The following is a 23927-nucleotide window of genomic DNA, read 5'->3' as shown; positions in this document are numbered from 1 at the left end:
AGTTTTGGTGGTTCTCCAGTGCCAAGCGAGTAGGACAGGAAGTGTGGGTGGGGGTCTCCAAACACCAGCACCCACCCAAATTCAGGAAGGGGAGCAAGAAAGGTCTCGTTCATCCACTGGGAAGGAGGCTCAGGCAATAACTATGGAAGTCAAGGGGTGACTGTGGCCCTGGGTGTCACCTGGGTGGAAGCTGGCTGTCACCTTGCCAACCCTGTGCTGATGTCGGGGGACGACAGGGGTGTCACTGTCCCCACCAGGGACAGTCTGTCCTGCCCAGGGAGAGTCTGAGCACGGCGAGGGGTGCACGGAGAGGGGCACACCGGGCTGGGCACGGTGAGGGCAGCGCAGAGGGCTGAGGACTCAGGGAAGGGATGGTGGGCACGGCAGGGTGCAGAACAGGGACAGACGTGAGGGACTGGGGACTCAGAGAGGGGCTGGAGGGCACAGAAAGGGGATGGGGAGCACAGAGAAGGGCGGGACAGCACGGCGAGGGGCTGAGGCGTCCGGCAGGGATGCCGGGGGGAGCGGGGCGGGTCGGGGCAGCGCGTCCGGAGGGGAGGAGGTGCCACCGCTCGCTCCCCTTCCCTCGCCCTCCGGAGCGAGCAGCCCGGGGCCGCCCCGCGCCTTTAAAGGCTCCTCCTCCGGCGCGGAGGGGACCCGGCCCCGCCGGTCCGGCCCGAGGGCTGCGCCGGGAGCGCGGCGGGAGCGCACGGCGGGGCGCGGGGCCGGTGCCCCCAGCCCGGCCGAGATGAGCCCCCTCCCCGCGGGCAACGGCAGCGCCTGGGGGGGCTCCGGCAACTGCAGCGGGGCCGGCAGCTTGGGCCGGCAGTGGGTGCTGGGCACCGCCATCAGCCTCACCGTCCTGGTCACCGTGGCCGGTAACCTGCTGGTGATCGTGGCCATCGCCAAAACGCCGCGGCTGCAGACCATGACCAACGTCTTCATCACCTCGCTGGCGTGCGCCGACCTCATCATGGGCTTGCTGGTGGTGCCGCCGGGGGCCACCATCCTGCTGAGCGGCCACTGGCCCTACGGCACGACGGTGTGCGAGCTGTGGACCTCGCTGGACGTGCTGTGTGTCACGGCCAGCATCGAGACGCTGTGCGCCATCGCCGTGGATCGCTACCTGGCCATCACCTCCCCGCTGCAGTACGAGGCGCTGGTGACCAAGGGCCGGGCCCGGGCCGTGGTGTGCCTGGTGTGGGCCATCTCTGCCTTCATCTCCTTCCTGCCCATCATGAACCACTGGTGGCGGGACGGGGCGGACGAGCGGGCGGCGCGCTGCTACGACGACCCGCGCTGCTGCGACTTCGTCACCAACGTGACCTACGCCATCGTCTCCTCCACCATCTCCTTCTACGTGCCCCTGCTCGTCATGATCTTCGTCTACGTGCGAGTCTTTGCCGTGGCCTCGCGGCACGTCCGGCTCATCGGCAAGGACAAGGTGAGGTTCCTGCAGGAGCCGCCCAGCCCCACGGGCAGGAGCAGCCGGCGCAGGCGGCCCTCCCGCCTGCTGGCCATCAAGGAGCACAAGGCGCTCAAAACCCTGGGCATCATCATGGGCGTCTTCACGCTCTGCTGGCTGCCCTTCTTTGTGGCCAACATCATCAAGGTCTTCTGCCGCTCGCTGGTGCCGGACCAGCTCTTTCTCTTCCTCAACTGGCTGGGCTACATCAACTCGGCCTTCAACCCCATCATCTACTGCCGCAGCCCCGACTTCAGGAGCGCTTTTCGCAAGCTGCTGTGCTGCCCGCGCCGCGCCGACCGCCGGCTCCACGCCGTCTCACAGGACCTGCAGCGCTGTCCCTGCGCCTTCAGCCCTCGGGGGGTCCCCGCAGGGGACAGCAAGGCGGCCCCCGGGCGCCCCGGAGAGGATGGCGAGGCTCGGGGCAGCGGCAGCAGAACAGAGGAGACTCCTCTGCCCTCGGGCAGTGGCCACCGGCAGCGCCCCCCGGGCGAGTCCCGGCTGCAGGGCGCGCAGACCTCGCTGTGCTCGCAGCTGCATGAGTAGGTACCGGCTGGCGTTTGCTCGGGAGGGGCTCGGGGGGTCCGGTGCAGCCCTCTGGGGTGTGACTGGGGGGGGATGTCTGTGCTGGGACTGTGCTCTGGCAGTGCAGTGCAGAGCTGGGGGAGCTGGCAGACCCCGGGGTACATGGGAGAGGCTCTGGGAGACGGGACTGGGCACCATTGCCCTGCTCCCTGATGTTCCCCTAAAACTCTGGCCCCTCCACTGGGCTGCAAAACTGGGGTCCCAACTAGTCCCACTCCAGCCCGCCAGGACCTGGTCTGTTGTTCCTGAGTAAAGGAAACACGGGTGGTGTACAGGGAAGCCATGCAGCGGGGCAGGAGAGTGTCCCCAAGCCTGGCATTTCCCCTTCTCCCGATCCCTCTTTGAGCTGCTAAAGAAGGAAAACGCGGGGACGCCCTCCGCAGCGAGGCTCTGCGGCTGCCGTCACCACTCTGGTTTCTGCAGGTTGCTTTGCCCTCCAGCGGTGTAAATCTGGGAAGGGAATTAATTTCATCCCGCTCCGTCCCATGACGGGAAATGCGCTCCCGGAGCCCGCAGCCCGCCCAGAGCGAGGGGCTGGCAGGAGCTGGCAGGGCTGCTGGGGGCTGGCAGGAGCTGGCAGGGGTGGTGGGGACACCCATGCTGTGGTTCTGCCCTGCCGGCACCCTGACAAGGATTTGCACCTCCAATTGCAGGGTGGGGTTTTTCCACGCTGAGGTTTTTTTTATTAGTATGATAAAATTGGAGTTCTTCTGGTTGCTGTGGATTGTAAGCGTGTTTCTCTCCTGATGCCTGAGGGCAGGAGAGGATTCCTGCCAGAAATTGGTAGAGGTAGAGGTGCCGGAGGTGTTCCCTGGGCAGGATTCACCCATGCTGGGGACACGGGGTGCTGGATGGTGGGAGGGTCTGGGCTCTTGACCCTGCGCTCCCCCATTTCAGGTTTGCTGGCGGAGAGACGCCCGCAGGTCCGTCCGACTGACTGGGAGCAGCCGAGAGCTGGGAGGAGAGCGCTTCTCCCGGCCGGGTCATCACCGCTCCGGCCTCTCCTCTGCCCGCCTTGGCCGCCGCCCTCCCCGGGGAGCACAGCCCGTGGCCAGCCCCAGGCTGCTGCCCGGCTTCGGGCACGTGAGTCCGGATCAGCCCGGCCACCGCCGCTTTAACCCTCCTTGTGCTGGTGCCTGGCTCGCTGGAGCTGCACACCTTGTGCACGGCGCTCCCGGATCCCTCCTGTGCCCGCTGGGGTGGTGGCTGCGGGTCCTTGTCCCCAGCCGAGCCTGGTGGGTGGCACTGTGTCACCTCCCACCCTCTCCTTGCAGGGCCGGGGTTGCAGAAGCTGCGCCAGGGGTGACAGTGCTGGCAGGAGCCTGCGGTGCCTGCAGCGACCCGGAGAGCAGGAGGAGGATCTCCTTTGGGAACGCTGGTGGCTTTGGGACAGCACCAGCTCCTTCGTGCCGTCGGTGCTGGAGACCTGGAGCTGGGGAAAAGCTCTGGAGCTGCTCATCAACGGGCAGCACAGCCTCAGGGATGTGTGGACAGGGGACAAACTCCCGTCTGGGGTGTTCTGGCACGGCTGGCGGTGGGATGTGGAGACTGCCAGCTCTGCTTTCTTGAAGGACAAAGGACCCTGCTGTCCCAGGCTTGGCCAGTTTTGGACAGTCTGCTGAGGAGGAGAGAAGAGCCTCCTGCAGGCTTGAGCCTTCCCAAGATTTCCATCCCTGCCCCAGCTGCTGCATTCCAGGGCTGAGTGCAGTCCCGGAGCTGCAGCGATGCCTTCAGCAAAGGAAAAGCTCAGGGGAACGAGGGGAGCTCCGAGCACGGAGCCCTTCCAAACGCAGGGAACTGGGATCGTGTCGGGTCTCTCGGCAGTTTCACCTTCTTGTTTGGGACAGATGTCCCTGGGGGACGGGAGGTGGATTTTCATCTCACATTAGTGCAGGCGTGCCCTGCCCACGCTGCGCTGCCCTGCAGCACCTCTGGGCACAAGCTGGTGGCAGGATGTTCAGTGACTGCACAGTTTTTGTCCTGGTTTGTGTCCCCCTGCCATGTGAAATAAACCTCTGGATGTCTGCGGTGCCTCCACATCTGCCCCGAGCAGCGGGTGCTGCTCCATGTGCTGTTCCACGTGCTGTTCCCTGCTCCATGTGCTGTTCCACGTGCTGTTCCCTGCTCCAGGTGCTGTTCCCGGAGGTTCGGGGGGTCCATTCCCCTCCCGGGGCCGTGGCTGGCAGGGAGAAGCCGGGCTGGGCATGCTGCGGTGCTGCCCCAAGCCCTGCCCGTGCTCCCACAGCCCGAAGGCAGGCTGAGCTGCCGGAGCTGCCCGGTGCCACCTCCCGTGCCAGGGAAATCCAGGTCTGCACAGGAACCCGACCTGGGAGGCTGCAGGGTGTCCCTGCAGGGTCCTGTACACACCTGTACTCACTCACCTGTACTCACCCATGCATGGACACCTGTACACACCTGTAGACACTCACCTATGCATGGACACCTGTACACATACACCTGTACACACCTGTACACATCTGTACACACTCATCTGTACACACTCACCTGTACACACCTGCACACACACACCTATACTCAGCGGTACACACCCATGCATAGACACCTGTAAATACTCACCTGTACGCACCTGTACACACTCACCTGTACACATTCACCTGTACACACCTGTACTCACCTGTACACACTTACCTGTGCACACCCATGTAGAGACACCTGTACATACTCAACTGTACACACCTGTGCTCACCTGTACACACCTGTACATACTTACCTATACACACCCATGCATAGATACCTGTACTCACCTGTACATACTCACCTGTACACACCTGTGCTCACCTGTACACACTCACCTGTACACACCTGTACACACTTACCTATACACACCCATGTATCGATACCTGTACTCACCTGTACACACTCACCTGTACAGACCCATGTAGAGACACCTGTACACACTCACCTGTACACACCTGTACACACTTACCTATACACACCCATGCATCGACACCTGTACACACTCACCTGTACACACCCATGTAGAGACACCTGTACATACTCACCTGTACACACCTGTACACACTTACCTATACACACCCATGCATCGACACCTGTACACACTTACCTGTACACACCCATGTAGAGACACCTGTACATACTCACCTGTGCACACCTGTGCTCACCTGTACACACACACCTGTACACACCTGTACACACTTACCTATACACACCCATGTATCGATACCTGTACTCACCTGTACACACTCACCTGTACACACCCATGTAGAGACACCTGTACATACTCACCTGTACACACCTGTGCTCACCTGTACACACTCACCTGTACACACCTGTACACACTTACCTATACACACCCATGTATCGATACTTGTACTCACCTGTACACACTCACCTGTACACACCCATGTAGAGACACCTGTACATACTCACCTGTACACACCTGTGCTCACCTGTATACACTCACCTGTACACACCTGTACACACTTACCTATACACACCCATGTATCGATACCTGTACTCACCTGTACACACTCACCTGTACACACCTGCACACACCTGCAAACACCTGTACACACCTGTACACACCTGTACACACCTGTACACACCTGTGCTCACCTGTACACACTCACCTGTACACACCTGTACACACCTGTACACCGAGGCCCCGCCCCCTCATGCCCCGCCCCCTCCGCGCTCTCGCGAGAGGGGCGGGGCGGGGCGCACCGGCCGCCGCCGCCGCTCCCGTCCCGTCCCGCCGCATTCGCGGCCCGTCCCCGGCGCCGCCGCTCGCTCGCTCGCTCGCAGCCATGGCGGGCACGGCCCCGGGCTGGGCGCCCACCCACGTGCGGGTGACGGTGCTGCGGGCGCGGGGGCTGCGCGCCAAGGCGGCGGCGGGCGGCAGCGACGCGTACGCGGTGATGGCGCTGGGCCGCGACAAGTTCCGCACGTCGGTGGCCGAGCGGTGCCGGGGCGAGCCGCTGTGGCGGGAGGAGGCCACGTTCGAGCTGCCCGCGCGGCCCGCCGCGCTGCGCCTCACCGTGCTGCACCGCGCCCTGGCCGGCGCCGACAAGTTCCTGGGCCGCGCCGAGGTGGAGCTGGCCGCGCTGAGGGAGGACGGCGGGCGGCAGCACACCAGGTGCGACCGGGGGGCTCCGGGGGAGGGATGGAGACCCTCAGCCGCGGGGGTGCGAGGGCTGCTGGGTCCTGGGGGGCTGCGGAGGAGGATGGAGAGGACCTTCCGGGTCCTGTGAGGCTGGGGAGGAGGTTTTGGGGGGACCTCTCAGGCCCACGGGGGTAACGGAGAGGTTTGGGGGGACCTCTGCATCCCACGAGGGCCATGGAGAGGTTTGGAGGGGACCTGTGAACCCCATGGTCTGGGAGAGCAATGAGGGGATTTCTGTGCCCCACCGAGGTCTGGGAGAGCGATGAGGGCATTTCTGTGTACTATGGGAGCTGGGCAGAAGGATGGAGAGGCCCCTCCGGGTCCTGCAGAGGATGGGGAGGAGGTTTTGGGGTGTCTGTCAGGCCCACGGGGGCCATGGAGAGGTTTTGGGGGAAACTGTGCGTCCCACAGAGGTCTGGGAGAGCGATGAGGGGATTTCTGTGCCCCACAGGAGTGGGGAGGATGTTGAGGGGTGCCTCTGAAGGGAGTGCAGTGCTGTGAGGAGCCCCAGCTCCCCATGGGATGGATGTCCCTGTTCCTCATGGAAACCTCTGTGCTGCTCAGGCATGGGGGAGACCCCTGTGCCCCCATGGCAGTCTGTGTGTCCCGCAGCCTGGGGCTCACCCTGTGCCCCAGGGCAGTGGGGGGTTCTGGTGGGCGACTCTTGTTCCCCACAGGGACCCCTGAAGCCCCAAAAGTGCCCACAAGGTGACCCCTGGAGCAGGTGACCCCTCTGAGCCCCCACAGCTGGGGAGTGCCTTCTCTTGGAAGAGGCTGGGGGTCCAGAGACAACTTTTCCAGCCAGTCCTGCCTGGTCCTTGGGTTTGATTTTCAAACATTTCCGTGTGAGTGCTGACACTCCGGAGTAAACAGCCAGCCTGACCCCCGAAACCTGATGTCCTCAGAGTGCTGTCTCCTTCCAGCAGGGACCGAGCTCTAATTTATTTCTGCTAACAAACACTTGAAGCGTGCCAGGGTGGATAATTCCACCTTCCACGGGCTGACTCCGAGCTGGGGCCGCTCCTGCCCACCTCCAGCTCTGTGTCACACACTCCCTGCTTTGAACACAAACATGGGCACGGTGAAACCCAAGGGTGGTGCCCGGGAGGGTTTTACTGGGAGTCAGCAGCCTTGTAATGTGCTGGTGAGTCACCTTCCTCCCCTGCCTCACCTGAGCACCGCCGGAGCTGTCCCGCTTGTCAGGGCTTAATTAGGCCGCGGGTTCATTAAGGCTGTGTCAGCCTGGGCTGTGTTTACACTGCGGAGCCCCTTGGTCAGCAGAGCTCAGGGCCGGTGCCTCGGGCTCCCAGGCATTCCTTTGTGTCTGGGCAAAGGAAAATTGAGGGAGACAAAAAAAAGAAAACACAGCTTTGGTATTCCTGGGGAAATTTCTCGTGTTTTCAGTTGTTTGCAGCCCTTGGTTTCCTGTTTGAAGCCTGTTTTGTTCTTGCAGCCATGGTGATGTGTAGCCATAAAGGAATAGTTTTATTTGGAAAATAGATAATGTTGATTGACAGGTGCTCGCTAACACCATAAATGCCACTAATGAGATTTTTTTGTGGTTTGGGGGTTGTCAGTCTGTGATTTCCTTCCAGCCACCCCCAGGGTGCTGCTTTCAGGCAGGGCTGAGCTGCCTTTGCTGAACGCAGTGTTTGCCCGGGACACCCGGGATCGATTGTGGCACCGGAGCCCTGCGAGCTCAGGATGCTCCTAGAAATCACAGCTTTGAACAAAAGTGCTCAGTGCTGGCTGGTGTTAAAGGCAAAGGGGTTGTGATTCCCTGGCTGCTGCAGCTTCAGGAACTGGGCAAAGCCTCGGTCTCCTGATAAAAACCCTTCCCTGGGTGTCTTCTAAAGCCAGGCCAGGGTGCCTGACTGTCAGTCAAGTGTTTGTTTAGAGTCACAGAATCCCAGAATGGACCTTAAAGCCCATCTTGTTCCACCCCCTGCCCTGGGTAGGGACAGCTTCACTAGACCATTGCTCCAAACCTGGCCTTGAACATTTTGAGGGACAGGACAGACACAGTTTCTCCAGGACCAGGGCCTCACCACACCCAGAGGGAAAAATTTCTTCCACATTTCCCTCTGAAGTGTCTGTAGCAGATTCCTGAATCCATCTCCTTCAGTTATCCCCATTAGTTTTGAATTTTCTCTGGGGCAAATCACCTTTTCCTGTTCTCTTTAGTTGCTTCCAGTATACCTTTGGAGGTTGAAGTGCAAATTGGATGGCAGGGCACATTTGCATGCTCTGTTTGCTGCCTTTATTTTCCCATTCCAGTTGGTGAGGAGGAAGAAACCAAGCAGTTTCCAGGCAGCCTCTCCTATGGGTTCTGTGGGGTTGGGAATGCTGCGGTTCCATCAACAAACAAAACCATACTGGTGTGCAGTGCTGATCATTCTCTGTGCTGGCTTAGATGTGGTTTGAGTGTCACCGAGGGGTGGTTGAGGGCGTGTGGGTGGTGGGATTGTGGTTTGGGATGCCCTGGGCACTGCCCACGCAGAGCTCGACCTTGGGGAGCTGTGTTTGGGGAGGGAGAAGGCTCTGCCTGAGCAATGCCCTTCCTGGTGCGTGCCAGTCACGAGCCTGCAGAGGGGAGTGGAAATCCCCGAGGTCTGGGAGGCTGGGGTTGGCTCTCTGCTGTTGATTAGGGGTTCCTTGGCTTAGGAGGCATTAAGGAGCTGGAATGAAAGGTATGAGGGCGTGGGACGCGTGTGCAGCTCTGAGCTGCTGCTCTCGCTCCACTTCAAAGCTGTGGCCCCTGCCAGTGTCAGGAGTAGAGATGAAAGGGCAGAGGAGAGTGGCTGAGCTGAAATACAGGAATTCCATGCTGTGCCTCTGTTTTTTCTCCTTTTTTTTTTAACCCTTCCTGACCTGGTTTTAAACCAAATCTTATTAATAACTTTCTGTTTACGATAAGGAGTGTTTTCTTTGGCACCTGGGGCTGTGAAGGTGACGTCACCATAAGATTAAAGGCTTTCTTTTCCTACACTGTGGGCTGATTTGATTTTTCAGCCATAAGAACTTTCTGTGTTCTCAATTACTGGTGGTTAAAGAAACCTCCTTGTTGCTGCAGGTGGTACAAGCTTCGCTCCAAACCAGGGAAGAAGGAAAAGGAGAGAGGGGAGATCGAGGTGGATATCCAGTTCATGAGGAGCAACATGACAGCCAGCATGTTTGATCTGTCCATGAAGGACAAGCCCCGCTCTCCCTTTGGGAAGCTCAAAGACAAGCTCAAGGGCAAGAGGAGCAGCGGCCTCTCGGACACGGCGTCGGCGATCGTCCCCAGCACCTCCCACTCCCCTGCTGACAGCGAGGATGAGGCAGTGGAGAAGGAGAAGAAGAAATCCAAGTTCAAAGCGCTGTTCTCCAAGCCTGGCCTGCAGAAGACATCCTTGTCCCAGTCCATGTCAGTGCTGCCCACTCAGCAGCCCCTCACCCAGAGGGTTCGGCTGAGGCCCAGCGACTTCCAGGCACAGTGGGATGAGGAGGAGTCCGAGACCTCTCCTGCCTCAGAACGTGAGTGTTGGCACAAAATCTTCCCCCAAAGGGTTCTTTGCACTTGTCACAGCACTGGTTAAATTCTCCTTTCTGAGCAAATCCACAGAAAGTCCCTGCTGGCACTGAGGCTGGCAGTTGTGTCAGAGAAAAGGTTATTCTTGCATCTTCAATTTCTCCCTGTTTTTTTTTTCCCAGGATCCTTTGAAAATGTGCCAGAACAGAAGCCAGCTCCTTCTCCTCTGTTTAAATCTCGTAAACCAGCCTTTTTGGACAGTAGGCAGCTAACCCAGGGAACCACTAACCACACCAAAAAGGATGGGCTCTCTTTGTTCAGTGGCCTTAAATCCAAAAGTGATCCCATGTCCAAGTCCAGTCTGTGCATCAATGGCAGTCACGTTTATATGGAAGAGACCACGACGAAGGACAAGACTCCAACCTCCTCCCCCTCTCCTCATAACCTCAGGAGGAAGCAGCTCTTTGCTTCAGAGGAGAACCTGTCCTCCAGGTCCACTAAATCACCTGAAGAGATGGGGAGAACCTCTCCTGGGCAGGCATTCTCTGGGTCCACATCCTTGGAGACCTTCAAATCCATGACTTTGCCATCATACAAACTGCTCAGCAGTGAGGAGCACCTGGACACCAGCGTTCCACCAAGCATTGAGCCTGTTAGAGAGACCAAAAAACCAGACCACAAAAAGTCTGCCTTGCTCACCCTGGTCACTGGGAAGAAGGAAATGTTGAAGCCCAGCGATGCTGAGATTATTCCCGACAGGACCCTGCAGAGTGAGGAAAATACAATTCTGGAAGAGAAGAGTGAAGAGGAGGCCAAATGCCCTGAAGGCCCAGCAGATCTGGGCAGAGGGAGCCCATCAGGAGACGCTCACCACGTGGAGGAGGCCATCACAACCAAGCAGGTGCTCAGCCCTTGTGAGGAGGAACAGAAACCTGAGAAAGCTGCACCGGCCAAGACCAAAGCTGTGAAACCCAGGTGAGTCCCAGCTGCTGGCAGGAGTGGGGGTGGGCAGTGCTGGTGGCAGGTGGCAGCGGGCTGTGTCTGCCACACCTGAGCTCAGGTGCTGCTCTGCGGGTGCCTGAGGGTTTTACGCTGGCGTTGGGAGCTTTGATAGCAAAGAACAACTCCCAGGTTCTTCCTCAGTGTGAACAAAAGATGGATGTAGGGGTGCTCCTAGTAAGTGATGCTGAAATAGTGGTTCTCTAGCACAGGAGGCACCTGTGCAGGTGCTGAAGGGGTGAATTTTCTTGCTGGATCTCTTGCACAAACTAACTCTGTCTGAGCTGTGTGGCTGCAGCCTCCCCAGGGTCTGAAATGCCCGTTCTAACATCTCTGCTTTCCTCTTCCCTACTTGGCTGTGGTCTTCCAAAGGGTGGCCTTGGAGCCCTTCTGCTTTTGGCATCGTTCACAGCAACACAGAGGGATTTTGTGTGGATTGGTACACAAGGCTTTTTCGGAAATTCTGCTCTTTTATCCTTCATACAAATATATAAATTGTGTATGGGGTTTATAATATATATATTTGTAGGTGTGCCCTACTAATAAGGCTGTGTTTTGTGTGTGTCCCTAACTCCTCCTTTTCAGTGCTTCTCAAGTTTTGTGCAGTGCTCTACATACTAATAAACCTGCTTGGGGTGCAAAGAGACAGTGCTTAAAGCAGCCAAACCAGGCTCTGCAATAGGAGAGTTCTGACATAAGCCCAGTGCTTGGTAAAGGATGTAAAATCTCACAGACAAGGGGACCTCTCTCTGAGCTCTCTGTAAGCTGTAGCTCATCTCCAGTGGCAGAGCTGATGGAGGCTGGTGCTAAAGCTTGTCTGTTCCTGCCTCGTGTTGCATCTGCAAGTGACATGCGAGTTTTTTGTCCCTTTTTGCAGACTGGGCCTGTCTCCAGAGGAGGAACCCAAAGCCACGCTTCCTACTCTTGCACCTGACCCCCTCCCTGCTTTTCTCTCTGTGCACCGTATCAGCAGTGCCAATAATCCTTTTATTCCTGAAGTGGGGCAGACAGTCCAAGTGCCAGACTCTGAAAACAACACTAGTTCTCCTGCCTCTCTCACTTCTCCTGCTTTTGCTTCAGAGCTCTGGAATGACAAGAACCCTTTTACTCCTGAGTGGGACAGGGCATCCAGAGCCCTGGATCCCGACAGCATCACCCATTTCCCTTCTTCCCATCATCCTGCAGCCTCTGGTCCCAAAGTGCCTCTTCCTGGGCGGGTCTCTGCCAGGGGCAATAATCCTTTTGCTGCTGACTGGGGGCAGGGTCTTGAGGGCTCTGAGGCTTCCCGGGGTCTCTCTGGCTCAGGCACACCTTCTGTCCCCTCTGACTGTCCTTTCAATGACAACAATCCCTTTGTGTCCAGGCGTGGGGCACAGGCAGTGCCACATTCCCAGGCTGGTTCTTCCCCTTCCTGCCTTTCTGGTGGGGAGGACTGTTCCTCTGCAGGACACCCTGCTCGTGGTACTTCAGGGGGCTCTGCAGATGTGGCTTTAACCAGTGATGTCACAGCTGTGCCACACCCTCTGAGCACCTTGTCTGACCCCCCTGGGCTGGCTCCAGAGCCGCACTGGGATTCTGCCCAGCTTCAGCCTGAGGGTTCTTTGGAAAGCAGCAAGGCAGGCCGTGGGAAATCTGTCTCCTTTGTCCTTGGGGAATGGCACGGTGTTCCATCAGGTGATGCGGGTTTGGGTGGGCAGGAAGCTGGAGAGCAGCTCCTGGATTCCAGTGGGAGGTTACAGATGAGTTCAGGGGCAGCAGGAGAGCGAGCAGGGTTTGGGGATGAGCTGGGAGCAGGGGGTGACCCATCAACAGAGCTCTCTGGGGACAGCACACATCCCACCTGGAACAGTGATGGAACAGCTGTGGAGGTCAGTGGTGTGAGCACTGAGCCCTGCACGAGGGGTGACAAAGGTTTTTTGTCTCTCTCCGAGTGCAGTGACAGCCTCCTGCCAGAGGCTGACCAGGCACAATCCCCCAAGAGCAAGCTCAGGGAGGAGCAGGAGACCTGTGGTGGAAAGCAGTGGGCAGAATGTGTGCCCACGTTAGAGCCCCAGGCACCTCCACCTGCTGGAAAGGAGCCACTTTCTCAAGTGCAGCCAACACTGAGAGCCTGCACGGTGTCCCCTGGGGAAGGGGATCCAGGGAGGGCTGGCAGTGAGGTCCTTGTGCCCCCAAAGCCAGTCCCACGACTGGCTGTGCTGCTGAGGAAATCCCCAGTGACTCCCCAGGCTGAGCTGAGGGGTGATGTTCCTGCTTCAGGGGATGCTGCAAAATCCACCCCAGGGCTCCCATTCCCTGAGGCCTCGGCTGCTCCTGGGTGCCTCCCTCAAGGGGGCTCCTTGGGGGCTGTCACCCCTGCAGTGGCACCCAGAGGTAAGAGCAGTGGCAGGCCTTTAGGAAAGGAGGGTGGTGATGGTTTGTCTGTCAGTCTGACAAATGTCAGGCCTGCCGTTGCTGTTCCCGGGGACCGCGGCTCAGCGCTTCCCGTGATCCCGGAGGGAGGCTCCGATGACGAGCTGCTGGGGGACTGCCAGGACAGCTGTGGGGCCACTGCAGGTGACAGAGGTGTTCTAGAGAATGGAGAGCAGCCCCGAGGTTTGACACCTTTGCATGGAGATCAGAGAGAGCTCTCTGCTAGCTCTGCTGCGGCCCCGGTGATCCCGGCTGCTCCGGGAGGAGGAGCAGGAGCCATGCCTGGTGCTTGTGAGCCAGGGACTTTGGCTGTGCTGTCTGCTGCAGTGAGTGCTCCCAGGGCCTGTGTCCAGGGAGCTGACTCAGGCTTAGGTGAGATACCTCATTCCAGGGAGTGTGACAGTCATTTTATGAAACAAGAGCTGGAAAGGAGTGCAGGTGCTGAGGAACGTGCAGAGTGTGACTTCTCTGAGCCTTCTGCTTTCTCTTCCTCCCTGTCAAGTCCTTGCCAACCCCACTCTTCCTCTCGTTCCCTTCTCTCTGACACCCCGAGTCGTAGAGCAGAGTCTCCGAAAAAGCCAAGAGCCGAGGGCTTCGCAGATAAAGCGGGAAATTCGGGCAAGAAGAAACTTCTCCAGGCACGGGTTTCACCCTCTGAAACGTTCCCTAACCACACCCCACGGGGTGCTGAAACCGTGTCTCCCCAGCACAGGTGAGACATGTGGGGATCACAGCAGGTACTCCGTGCAGGTGTGAGCTTTGCTTTGCCCTCTGGGTGCAGATCTGTCCCTGAGGTTGCTGCATCGGGCCACGACAGCCCTGACTTCCTCTGGGGGCTGGGTTTGTCAGGGCTTGGCTGCTGTCACCAGGTGTGGGGTTGCTGCTGGCTCCAGGAGGGTCTGTGCAGCTCCTCAGGGTGCCCAGGGGAGCAGCTGCTCCTCACAGCTCTTAGGGGAGCTTAGGGAAAGTGCAGGGGGGATGGAGTCATTCCATCCCACTGGCAAAAGGGCCTGGGCTGAGCTGTTTGTCAGACAGGGAGGAGGGTCACCTGATAAATGTGGTGCTTCATTTCCTGCCTGAGTGGGCTCCTCAGGGATCAGCACCACTGCTGCAGCTCCTGCTCTTTGGGAGTGGTGCCACTCACCTGTCAGCCCTTGAGACTTCACCTGCAGAGCTCTGCCTGGGGTCTAGGACACCTCTGGGCCAGTGTTTGCTGGAATAGAAGGAAAATTTTGTTCCTGTGTTAAAATTGGTGCTGTAAGTCCTGTACAGGGAAATAATGACAGCACTTCCTCACAGCTGGTGGTGTCACTTCAGCTTGGACAAGGCCTAACACTTGTCTCAGGACAGCAGAAGTATTTGGTATGTTGTAAGATCACAAATATGTTCTGATTAGGAAAGTCAGCCTGAAATACCAGTTTCTGAGGGATCAGAGTAGCTGCCCTGTGTTCTGTCTCCTCGTGTAGCCTGACCTGGCTTTTCTTCCATGACACACACAGGATGTATTTCCCTTCCTGCTGCTGCTTTATCTCCAATACCTTAAGTCAGTAAAGATAGTAGAGAACTGGAAAATACTTACAAAACCCCTGTGGCTTAGAAATACCTTGTCTTCCTGAAGCTGAATCTCTTTTCTTTCAGGAGATAGAGCAGGGAGGGAATCATCCCCAATTTCTTGCTGTATTTATTCTCAGTCTAAAGATCTGTGTCATGCTGCTGTTTCCTCTCCTGCCTGAACAACAGGACCCTTTTTTTTCCTGTTGCAGACTCCATCCTGTGAAGCCAATGAATGCCATGGCAAACAAGCCTCAGAGCAAGAACCTGAATGTCATCAGCACCATGAATGAAAAGCTGCTGGAAATGAGTGTGAAGGTATGGAGGGAAGTGGCACTTTCACTGCCCAAGCTTTGATTTATTTGAAGAGTTTGTGTATTCCAGATAGCTGGGACATGAACATCCTTTTGGTCAGCCCCCAAGAGTGGGAACAGTCCTTAAATGCTTATTTTCTTGCAGACTGACCTATTAATAGAGCTGGGGCTCGTGTTTTGTGGGGGAGATTCTCAGGCACAGCCACTTCCTTGGAGCACAGTTGTGCACTTGGGTCAGCAGTGGGATTGAGAGGAGCTTTCAGCATAATCCTGGTCTCAAAAGAGACCTCCAGGCTTGAGGCACAGCCTCCCTGGCAGGCTGATCTGAAAGGCTGGGAGCATCCCTGGCTCAGCAGGGAAAATCATGGGAAGTTAGAACTGAAATAACAGCAGTGCCTCCTCCTGGTGAGAGGGGAGAGGATGGGAGTTCAGGGTGATTCAGACTGACAAGGGGTTCAAAACTTGCAGTGAGTGTTGTGGTGTTCTGATTGCCCCTCAGTTGTGTGTGATGGCCCACAGGAGCCTGCTGTGCTCACACTCCCTGCCTGGGCAGTGTTCTGGGAGCTGCAGGAGTCAGCAGGAGCTGCCCAGTACCTCTCATGCTGCTTGAGGGTTAAAACCAGATTTTTCAAAGGAATAGGAAGAAACAGCAAAGGCCTGGGTGGGTGTTTCTTGCTGTCTAACCTGAATTTGGCTTTCCCAGTGTGCATTTAAGCAGCTGGTTTAAGCTGTACCAGGTTTGTTTGGCAGCAGCTGTCACCGTGCTGGTCTGTGTGTTGTGTGTCTGGTTTGGAATGTGCTGTGCCTGCTCTGACCCTGCCTTCCCTCCCTCCCTCCCAAGAAATACGATCCCTCAGACCCTGCCTATGCCTATGCTCAGCTGACACACGATGAGCTGATCCAGCTGGTGCTGAAACAGAAGGATACCATTACCAGGAAGGACCTCCAGGTGCGGGAGCTCGAGGATTACATCGACAACCTGCTCGTCAGAGTCATGGAGGAAACCCCAAACATCCTCAGAGTCTCCATATCTGGCAACAAAAAAGCTGGGAAGATGTGAAGGGTCTGGTGGGCAAGGACTGAATCCCCCCAGGGGAGGGTGAGGAGCTGGTGGTGCTGCTCGTGCTGCTCACAGAAAATGAGAGAATGAAAAACCTTTTCCTGTTTCTGCCTTGAGCAACCCTCGGGTTGATTAATAGTTCCATCAGGTGTTGTAATGAACTCACTGTTATTTATTTTTTGGTTTCTTCCCATTATTTGGGAAGGTCAGGCATTAATCCCAAGGCTGTGATGGGAAGGAGGAGGGTTTTTGATGTGTTTTGCTTCCCAGCAAGGCACTGATGATCCTTTGGGAAGAATTTTTTAAAAATGGTTTTGTTTTGTAGCAGCTTTTAGAGATCAGTTACTTTTTGTAGTGCAATATAAATCCTTGTACAGTAGAGCTTGAGGATTTGATTGTTTTTGAAATAATAATTAACTACACTGGAGAAAGTCCAGAGATGGCCCAGCTTCAGACCTGGGCTGTAATTTAAAGGAATTAATGCCCTGAAAGTTGACTGTAAGCTGACCAAATCTCAGTTCATCTCATCAAGTGGACATTCCCAAGAGTCCTTCAAGGGAAGCTTTTCAGGTTTTTTGGAGTAGGAGACATTGAGGTTCACAGTACGTTTCTGCCATAGGAATGGCGTCAATGAATTTAGGCCAAAGGTACATTTTAAATCAGAAATTGTTCTCTTGGTGTCTTCAGTTTCTGCTCTGGAGGTGGTTCAGAGCAGGCAGGGGCTGCCCTGGCTCTGCCCCTTGTGCCCTGTGTGAGCTCTGTGACCTTTTCCCTTTTGTGGTACACAGAAATCCTTTGGGGTTTGGAGCTGGGGCTCACCTTGAAGGCCTTTCCAAAGGTACATTTTTAAATCAGAAATTGTTCTCTTGGTGTCTTCAATTTCTGCTCTGGAGGTGGTTCAGAGCAGGCAGGGGCTGCCCTGGCTCTGCCCTGTGCTCTGCCCTCACCCCTTGTGCCCTGTGGGAGCTCTGTGACCTTTTCCCTTTTGAGGGACACAGAAATCCTTTGGGGTTTGGAGCTGGGGCTCACCTTGAAGGCCTTTCCAAAGGTACATTTTTAAATCAGAAATTGTTCTCTTGGTGTCTTCAATTTCTGCTCTGGAGGTTGTTCAGAGCAGGCAGGGGCTGCCCTGGCTCTGCCCCTTGTGCCCTGTGGGAGCTCTGTGACCTTTTCCCTTTTGAGTGACACAGAAATCCTTTGGGGTTTGGAGCTGGGGCTCACCTTGAAGGCCTTTCCAAAGGTACATTTTTAAATCAGAAATTGTTCTCTTGGTGTCTTCAGTTTCTGCTCTGGAGGTTGTTCAGAGCTCACCTTGAAGGCCCTTCCAAGGTGATCAGCCTTGCAGTGCTTTTTGCTGTCATTCCAGACAGGGGCTGGGCTCCTGCCTGCTCCCAGTGGGAGGAAAACCTTGTGTGGCTGAGGGAGCTGGGTGTGCTGGACTGCCCAGAGCCCCTGGGGGTCTCAGGGCTGTTCTCCTCATCCCCTCAGGCTGCAGGAACAGCTCCTGGCTGGGGAGCAGCCACCACAGCTCCCCCCACTGCAAACTGAGCAGGGCTTTGTTTGCTGAGCCCTTGGCACAGATCAAAACCATCAGATGCCTTTTGGGACCTCTGGGATTTACCAGGATAGGGAGAGTCCATGGAAGGCTTAGAGGGAAGCTGGAGAACCAACAGAGCCCTGCAAAGGACCAAAGCTTCATGAGGACCAAAGCTTAAAGCTTTCCAGCCTTAATTCTATGGAAATAAACACTCCTGCCTTTGGAAATAGTTGGGTTATTGGGTCACTCCTGGCCCAGGGGTGAGTTTCTAACTCCATTTTTCTACAGGAAAGCACTTTATTGGGGGACTGGAGCAGCTCTCACCCTGTGAGCAGTCTGCTTACAACGTCACAAACCACTGGAGATCTCAAATGCTGTATTTTGTAGCAAGGAGCAGTTTGATAGATTTGCACAGAGATGTAAACATATATTAGAATAATCAAAGAAATGCTCTAAATGACATTTTTATTCCTGCTACCAAAGTCTGGAGCTTTACTGGCAGAGCTGTCCCTCGTGGGCAGCCTGACCTCAAACAAGCCTTAGGAGCTGAGAGTCTTGCAAGACTTCAGGTCCTTTTATCTCATTTTAGTGTTATTTGAGCAGTGAGGGTGTTCTCTCCTTTCTGCTGTCCCCTCTGCTCTGAGTGAAGGTGGCCTTGGTGGTGGTTTCATTCTGAGTGGTGCTGCTTGGCCTTGCTGCAGCTGCTGCTGCTGCCTCCTGTGCCTTCTCGAGTGAGGAAGATGAAGGATTGATTTGTTTCCTCCTCGTGCCTCCTTAGATCTCTGGACAGAGGATCCTGTACCTCACTGATAAACTTGTATTTTAGACTTTCTCTCCGCTGGCAAGAGTGACCTGCACAGAACCAAAGCAATAAATAATATTATTATTCATAAAATTAATAATATTATGCTCTTAGGAGAGATGAAGCCTTAACACTTGGGAGAGCCTCCCCTGGCAGCCTTTCTGTGCCAGTTCCAGCCCTGGGTGTTGGGTGGAGCCCGAGCTGAGCCCGGGGCTCTGCTGTCCCTGGAGGGCACAGGGGGGTCCCAATCCTCGACCTCCTCAGCCCCAAAAGCCCCACCCAGCCCTCATACCTCGTTTTTATTGGTAACACTCATTAAAGCCTTCCTTTGGTGTGGGGGGACTGGCATTTTACATCCTCAAGGGCCTTAAGAATCAAATCTGTTGTTTATTATTGAAGGATCTAATGCATGTTCCCTGTTTGTACTCTCTGCTTTTAGCCCAGGTACTGTTTGTTTTTAAACACCTTCTGGATTTATGGAACACTAAAATAAAGACAACTTAAACCCAGCGTTCTGAGCACCGTGTCTTTGTTCTGAAGGAGCAGTTTGAGAAGGGCCTCGTCCCCTCCTTGTGCCTCTCTGCTCACCCTCATCCTCCTCTGGGCATTCCGGCCTGCTTCCATCCCTGCTGCCAGCTTCCTGCTAAGCACCTCGCGGAGTGGGGAAACCTGACGGACGGGCTCGTCCGCACCGGCAGCCCCGGCCCTTTCTGTAAAGCACCAGCAGGGACCGCGGAGGGACTCGGAGCCCTCATGGCAGTGCTGGCCTCACACTGCGGCGGGGATGGGAGGAGGAGGAGGCCATCAGGGCCCCGGGGTGCTTTGCGGTTCCCCGCCGAGGAGGCCGCGTTGTTCCCTCGGTCCCGCTCCCCCCGCGCTCCCGGGGCCTCCGCCGCTTCCCCGGGCATCGCTGGCGGAACTCGCGGGGGCGGAACGCAGCGTGCAGGGGCGGTGGCGCGGGCGGGCGGGAATCGGGGCCGACCGCGGACCGTGCCGCTATTGGTGGGCTCGGGGCGGGCGGGGCCGCTATTGGCTGCTGGCGGTGCACCCGCCCCGGCGCTCCCCCAGCGCGGCGGCGATGGCGGCGCGGGGCCGATGCCCCGAGTGCGGCTCGGAGTCGCTGGTGGAGGACGCGCACTACGCGCAGCAGCAGCTGGTCTGTGCCGCCTGCGGCTGCGTCCTGTCCGAGGGGCTCCTCACCACCACCTACACCGACGAGGAGCATCTGCGGGGTGCGGTACCGGAACCGGGAGCGTCCGCGCTCGGGGGGTGCAGGACCGACAGTCCGCAGCTCGTTTGGGCCTCTCCGAGCCGGCCCGAGAAGCGAAGCGCTCCGAGCTGTGTCTCTGTGCGGGGCACTGAGACCGGCCGCATCCCCCCAAACACCAGCGGGGTTTTCCACCCCAAGCCACACCCGCAGCACTTCCCGGCCAGATTTGGCTTGGAGCCGGTGATGAGCTTTAAATTTAAACTGGGGGATCTCTTATTTTTAAAAGAGATTGTTAAAATCTCATTGAAATCTCTTAGAAAAGCTTCAGGTGCAGTGCAGCAGCCCCGAGGCTGTTGCCTGGCTCTGTCTGGAGCTCAGAGGGGATCCAAGAGCTCACTTTTACCCGTGCTGCTCTAACTCAGCACCCTCAAACAGACGGTTTGTTGCAGACCGGTTCTGTGGGCACCTGCTGGCCCCAGATCCAGATGTCTGTGTCCCTGCATTCCCTGCAGGACTGACTGACCCCCACCCCTGTTTTCCAGAGGTTGCCTATTCCCAGAGCACTGGCCAGAAGGAGCAGCTGAGCCGCTGCCTGCAGCGAGGTAAGAGCAGCTCCCACTCACCCCGTCCTCCAGTTTGTTTCACCTGGTTTTAACGGTGAAAAAGTGCCCGAAACCCCTGGAGCTGAGCCAGGGGAGGGCCCTTGGTGCCTGCCTGCCCCGAGGGACTGGGAGGGGCTTTAGTGAGTGAGTGCTGCCTGGTTTTGTCATTTTGTGTTGATTCAGTTGATCCTTCAGAGAAGCTTTGTTCATGATATAAAAACCTGGAATTGTGGAGACCCTGGGGGGGCATTCCCTGGTCTAGGGAGACACAAGAACCTTCCCTCAAAAAGCTGTAAGACCTCATTGGCTCCTTCCCCTGTTCCTATGTCCCTGAGCCACTCCTTCCCTATTCCCTGATTAGTCCTTATCTTTGTACTGCCCTGAGACCAGGGTCAGCCCCCAGGCCCCTGTGGAGAGAAAGCTACAGGGTGCTTCCTCTGAGTATGGATGCTGGGACCTGAACATCTCACCACACAGCTGAACAAAACATCTGTAGATATTATGCAAAAGATTCTTTTTGCTTCCTTACCCTGGATCATGCCAGCAGCAATTCAGACTGCTCCAAATGGTTCTGAGCAGAAATTCCTGGCTCCCCACAGGGATCCGGCGGGTCCAGGACCTCTGCAAGGTGCTGCAGCTGCCAGCAGCGTTCGAGGAAACGGCTGTGTCCTACTTCCAGAGGGCTCTGCAGCTGCCTGCCTTCCACCTGGTCAGCCTGGAGAAGAAGGAGCTGCTGGGGGGTTGCTGTGTGCTGGTGACGTGCCGGCAGCACCGCTGGCCGCTGACCATGGGCACCGTGTGCTCCCTGCTCTACGCCAAGCAGGAGCTCTTTGCCAGCGTCTTCCTGAGCCTGCAGAGGGAGCTGGGGCTCTCCGTGCCCGCCCTGAGCCTGGCAGACCTGGTGACAACGCACCTGAGCAGGTGATGGGGCCCTGGCAGCCCTTGGCAGTCCTTGTTTGTCTGGCTGGGTGGAGGGGATGGGATGTGACTCAGGTGTGTGTGCTCGGACTGGGCTGGCTTTTGTCCCTCCCTTGTCACGCCTGGGCTGTGATTCTCATCCTGCTCTGTTCTCCTCAGAGAGGTGCTCAGGGAGGCACTGTGGATCAGGGGATCCCAGATCTCTGAGGTTGGAAAAGATCTCTGAGGCCATCGAGCCCAACCCGTGCCCGATGCCCACCTTGTCAGCCAGCCCAGAGTGCCGAGTGCCACCTACAGGGATGGGGATGCCACCCCCTGCCTGGCAACAATTCCAGTGCCTGGGAACCCTCTCCATAAAGAAACTCCTCCTGATGTCCTTGAGCAGCAGCCATGGCAGGAGCAGGGTGTGTCTCGGATTTGCAGGGTTCCCAGGTGAAGTGAGGAATGAGGAATTTGACTCCATGTTCTTAGAAGGCTGATTTATTATTTTATGATCTATATTATATTAAAGAATGCTGTACTAAACTATTCTAAAGAATACAGACAGAAGGCTAAAAGATAATAAGGAAAGCTCTTGACTCTCTCCTCAGAGTCTGACACAGCTTGGCCGTCACTGGCCAATGAGTCAAAATAATTCACATGGAACCAATGAAACAATCACCTACCACATTCCAAAGCAGCAAAACACAGGAGAAGCAAATGAGATAATATTGCTTTCTTTTTCTCTGAGGCTTCTGAGCTTCCCAGGAGGGAAATCCTGGCGAAGGGATTTTTCCAGAAAATGTGACAGTGACAGATGTGTTTGTCCCCGAGGCTCCCTCCCGCTGACCGCGGCTCTTTCCCCTGCAGCTTCCGGCTGGTCCAGCCCACTGCCAGCGTCCCTGCGCCCTTCCTGGAGGACAAGGAGAAGCTGCTGGCCCGGACCATGGCCATTGTGGAGCTGGCCAGTGACACGTGGCTGGTGACCGGGCGGCACCCCGTGCCCGTGGTCACGGCCGCGGCGTTCCTGGCCTGGCAGTCGCTGCGGCCCGGCCCGCGCCTCTCGTGCCCCTTGGCGCGGTTCTGCCGCCTGGCAGGGGTGGAGCTGCCTCCCCCGGCCCTGCTGAGGCTGAGGGAGCTGCTGGAGATCCTGCTGGCAATGGCCTCCAAGCTCTCCTGGCTGCGCGGCCTCCGCCTGGACAAGAAGACGGTGGTGAAGCACATCGGGGACCTGCTGCAGCACCGGCTGTTCCTGCTGAAACGCGCCTTCAGCCAGCAGGACGGGCAGGAGCAGCAGGACACGGGCCTGGGCATGGGCTCTGTGAGCCAGGGCTGCCAGGGCTCTGTGAGCCAGGGCTCCCTGGATAAGGACTCCGTGAATAAGGACTCCCCAGGCCAGGGCTCTGTGAGCCAGGGCTCCCTGGATAAGGACTCCGTGAATAAGGACTCCCCAAGCCAGGATTCTGTGAGCCAGGGCTCCCTGGATAAGGACTCTATGAATAAGGACTCCCCAGGCCAGGGCTCTGTGAGCCAGGACTGCCTGGGCCAGGATTCTACAAGCCAGGGCTCCCTGAATAATGGCTCCCTGGGTAAGGGCTCCCCAGGCCAGGGCTCTGTGAGCCAGGGCTCCCTGGATAAGGACTCCCCAGGCCAGGATTCCACAAGCCAGGGCTCTGTGAGCCAGGTCTGCCTAGGCCAGGGCTCTGTGAGCCAGGGCTCTGTCGGCCCAGGCTCCCTGAATAAGGAGTCTGTGAATAAGGACTGCCCAGGCCAGGACTCCCCAGACCAGGGCTCTGTGGGCCCAGGCTCCCTGGATAAGGACTCTGTGAATAAGGACTCCCCAAGCCAGGGCTCTGTGGGCCCAGGCTCCCTGGATAAGGACTCCCCAGGCCAGGGCTCCCTGGATAAGGACTCTGTGAATAAGGACTCCTCAAGTCAGGGCTCCCTGGATAAGGACCCCCCAGGCCAGGGCTCTGTGAGCCAGGGCTGCCCAGGCCAGGATTCTGTGAGCCTGGGCTCCCTGAATAAGGGCTCCCTAGATAAGGGCTCCCCAGACCAGGGCTCTGTGGGCCCAGGCTCCCTGGATAAGGTCTCCCCAGGCCAGGATTCCACAAGCCAGGGCTCTGTGAGTCAGGTCTGCCTAGGCCAGGGCTCTGTGGGCCCAGGCTCCCTGGATAAGGAGTCTCTGAATAAGGACTCCCCAGGCCAGGACTGCCCAGGCCAGGGCTCTGTGGGCCCAGGCTCCCTGGATAAGGGCTCCCCAGGCCAGGGCTCTGTGGGCCCAGGCTCCCTGGATAAGGACTCCCCAGGCCAGGACTGCCCAGGCCAGGCCCCCCCCAGCTCTCCTGCAGTGCCACAGCAGCAGGGCTGTCCCTCGGCAGGGCAGCAGCAGCAGAGGGGCACCCTGAGGCCCCTGCTCCCCCCCTGCCTCATCCACCCCAGGAAGAGGCTGCGGGCGGCGGCTCCGAGCGCCCCGGGCGCGGCTGTGACGGGTGACGAGCCCATCTCGGACAGCGAGATCGAGCAGTACCTGCGGAGCCCCGAGGAGATCCGTGCCTTCAGGAAGGCCAAGGCCTGGTCCTGAAGGTGGCCGTGGCCCAGAGGGACAATTTGGGGACCAGAAGTGTGAAGCCCACTAGGGACAGAGTGATTGTGCTGCAGGGACGGTCGCCCTGAGGGAATGAGGCTGTGGGGAGGGAGCAGGCTGAGTCCTCCTTAATGTGCTGGACCAAAATGGGGCTTTCTGTGGAGTGACTGCTTCAGGTCGTGTTACATTTCTGCTATAAGTAAATAAAAGTGCAGGTGCCAGGTTTTCCAGGGCAGCCTCACCTTGGACTT

The 23927-nt window shown here is 57.4% G+C and overlaps 3 protein-coding genes across 10 annotated transcripts; all 3 read left to right on the top strand.

Moving 5' to 3' along the window:
- Nucleotides 1–670: 670 nt before the first annotated feature.
- On the top strand, nucleotides 671–4074 carry ADRB3 (adrenoceptor beta 3). Of its 2 annotated transcripts, XR_009489785.1 has the most exons (3): nucleotides 671–2007; nucleotides 2948–3133; nucleotides 3325–4074. XR_009489785.1 is itself a non-coding variant. In XM_059870664.1 (2 exons), exons 1-2 carry the CDS (start codon nucleotides 749–751, stop codon nucleotides 2985–2987), a joined length of 1299 nt encoding a protein of 432 aa, XP_059726647.1. In that variant the 5' UTR covers nucleotides 671–748; the 3' UTR covers nucleotides 2988–4074. The 2 variants fall into 2 exon arrangements, 1 of the variants encoding a protein (XP_059726647.1); XM_059870664.1 differs by having other exon boundaries at nucleotides 2948–4074.
- A 1680-nt stretch (nucleotides 4075–5754) lies between these two features.
- Nucleotides 5755–18889, top strand: RAB11FIP1 (RAB11 family interacting protein 1). Of its 4 annotated transcripts, XR_009489724.1 has the most exons (7): nucleotides 5755–6167; nucleotides 9268–9710; nucleotides 9888–10680; nucleotides 11582–13828; nucleotides 14880–14985; nucleotides 15823–16742; nucleotides 16935–18889. XR_009489724.1 is itself a non-coding variant. In XM_059870318.1 (6 exons), exons 1-6 carry the CDS (start codon nucleotides 5839–5841, stop codon nucleotides 16039–16041), a joined length of 4137 nt encoding a protein of 1378 aa, XP_059726301.1. In that variant the 5' UTR covers nucleotides 5755–5838; the 3' UTR covers nucleotides 16042–18889. The 4 variants fall into 4 exon arrangements, 3 of the variants coding, with proteins under 3 accessions (XP_059726301.1, XP_059726302.1, XP_059726303.1); XM_059870318.1 differs by having other exon boundaries at nucleotides 15823–18889; XM_059870319.1 differs by having other exon boundaries at nucleotides 5764–6167; nucleotides 13619–13828; nucleotides 15823–18889.
- Nucleotides 18890–19440: 551 nt separating this feature from the next.
- Nucleotides 19441–23917, top strand: BRF2 (BRF2 RNA polymerase III transcription initiation factor subunit). 4 transcript variants are annotated; one of them, XM_059870428.1, is made up of 5 exons: nucleotides 19441–19612; nucleotides 20133–20192; nucleotides 20792–21113; nucleotides 21960–23178; nucleotides 23389–23917. In XM_059870428.1, the coding sequence occupies exons 1-5, from the start codon at nucleotides 19459–19461 to the stop codon at nucleotides 23671–23673; spliced, it is 2040 nt and encodes a 679-aa protein (XP_059726411.1). In that variant the 5' UTR covers nucleotides 19441–19458; the 3' UTR covers nucleotides 23674–23917. The 4 variants fall into 4 exon arrangements, with proteins under 4 accessions (XP_059726411.1, XP_059726410.1, XP_059726408.1 ...); XM_059870427.1 differs by having other exon boundaries at nucleotides 23284–23917; XM_059870425.1 differs by having other exon boundaries at nucleotides 21960–23917.
- Nucleotides 23918–23927: the final 10 nt, after the last annotated feature.

This window comes from Haemorhous mexicanus, chromosome 30 (assembly GCF_027477595.1).
Source record: "Haemorhous mexicanus isolate bHaeMex1 chromosome 30, bHaeMex1.pri, whole genome shotgun sequence".
Classification (NCBI taxonomy): domain Eukaryota; kingdom Metazoa; phylum Chordata; class Aves; order Passeriformes; family Fringillidae; genus Haemorhous; species Haemorhous mexicanus.
This window is presented reverse-complemented; position numbering and strand designations above follow the sequence as displayed.

Excerpts from the sequence above, each read along its gene's own strand:
- RAB11FIP1 (XM_059870318.1), top strand. The coding sequence starts at position 5,839 with ATGGCGGGCACGGCCCCGGGCTGGGCGCCCACCCACGTGCGGGTGACG. Across the intron at positions 6,168-9,267 it reads GGCGGGCGGCAGCACACCAG|GTGGTACAAGCTTCGCTCCA; the intron begins GTGCGACCGGGG and ends TTGTTGCTGCAG. Across the intron at positions 9,711-9,887 it reads GACCTCTCCTGCCTCAGAAC|GATCCTTTGAAAATGTGCCA; the intron begins GTGAGTGTTGGC and ends TTTTTTTCCCAG.
- BRF2 (XM_059870425.1), top strand. The coding sequence starts at position 19,459 with ATGGCGGCGCGGGGCCGATGCCCCGAGTGCGGCTCGGAGTCGCTGGTG. Across the intron at positions 20,193-20,791 it reads GAGCCGCTGCCTGCAGCGAG|GGATCCGGCGGGTCCAGGAC; the intron begins GTAAGAGCAGCT and ends GGCTCCCCACAG. Across the intron at positions 21,114-21,959 it reads GTGACAACGCACCTGAGCAG|CTTCCGGCTGGTCCAGCCCA; the intron begins GTGATGGGGCCC and ends TTTCCCCTGCAG.
- ADRB3 (XM_059870664.1), top strand. The coding sequence starts at position 749 with ATGAGCCCCCTCCCCGCGGGCAACGGCAGCGCCTGGGGGGGCTCCGGC. Across the intron at positions 2,008-2,947 it reads CTGTGCTCGCAGCTGCATGA|GTTTGCTGGCGGAGAGACGC; the intron begins GTAGGTACCGGC and ends CCCCCATTTCAG.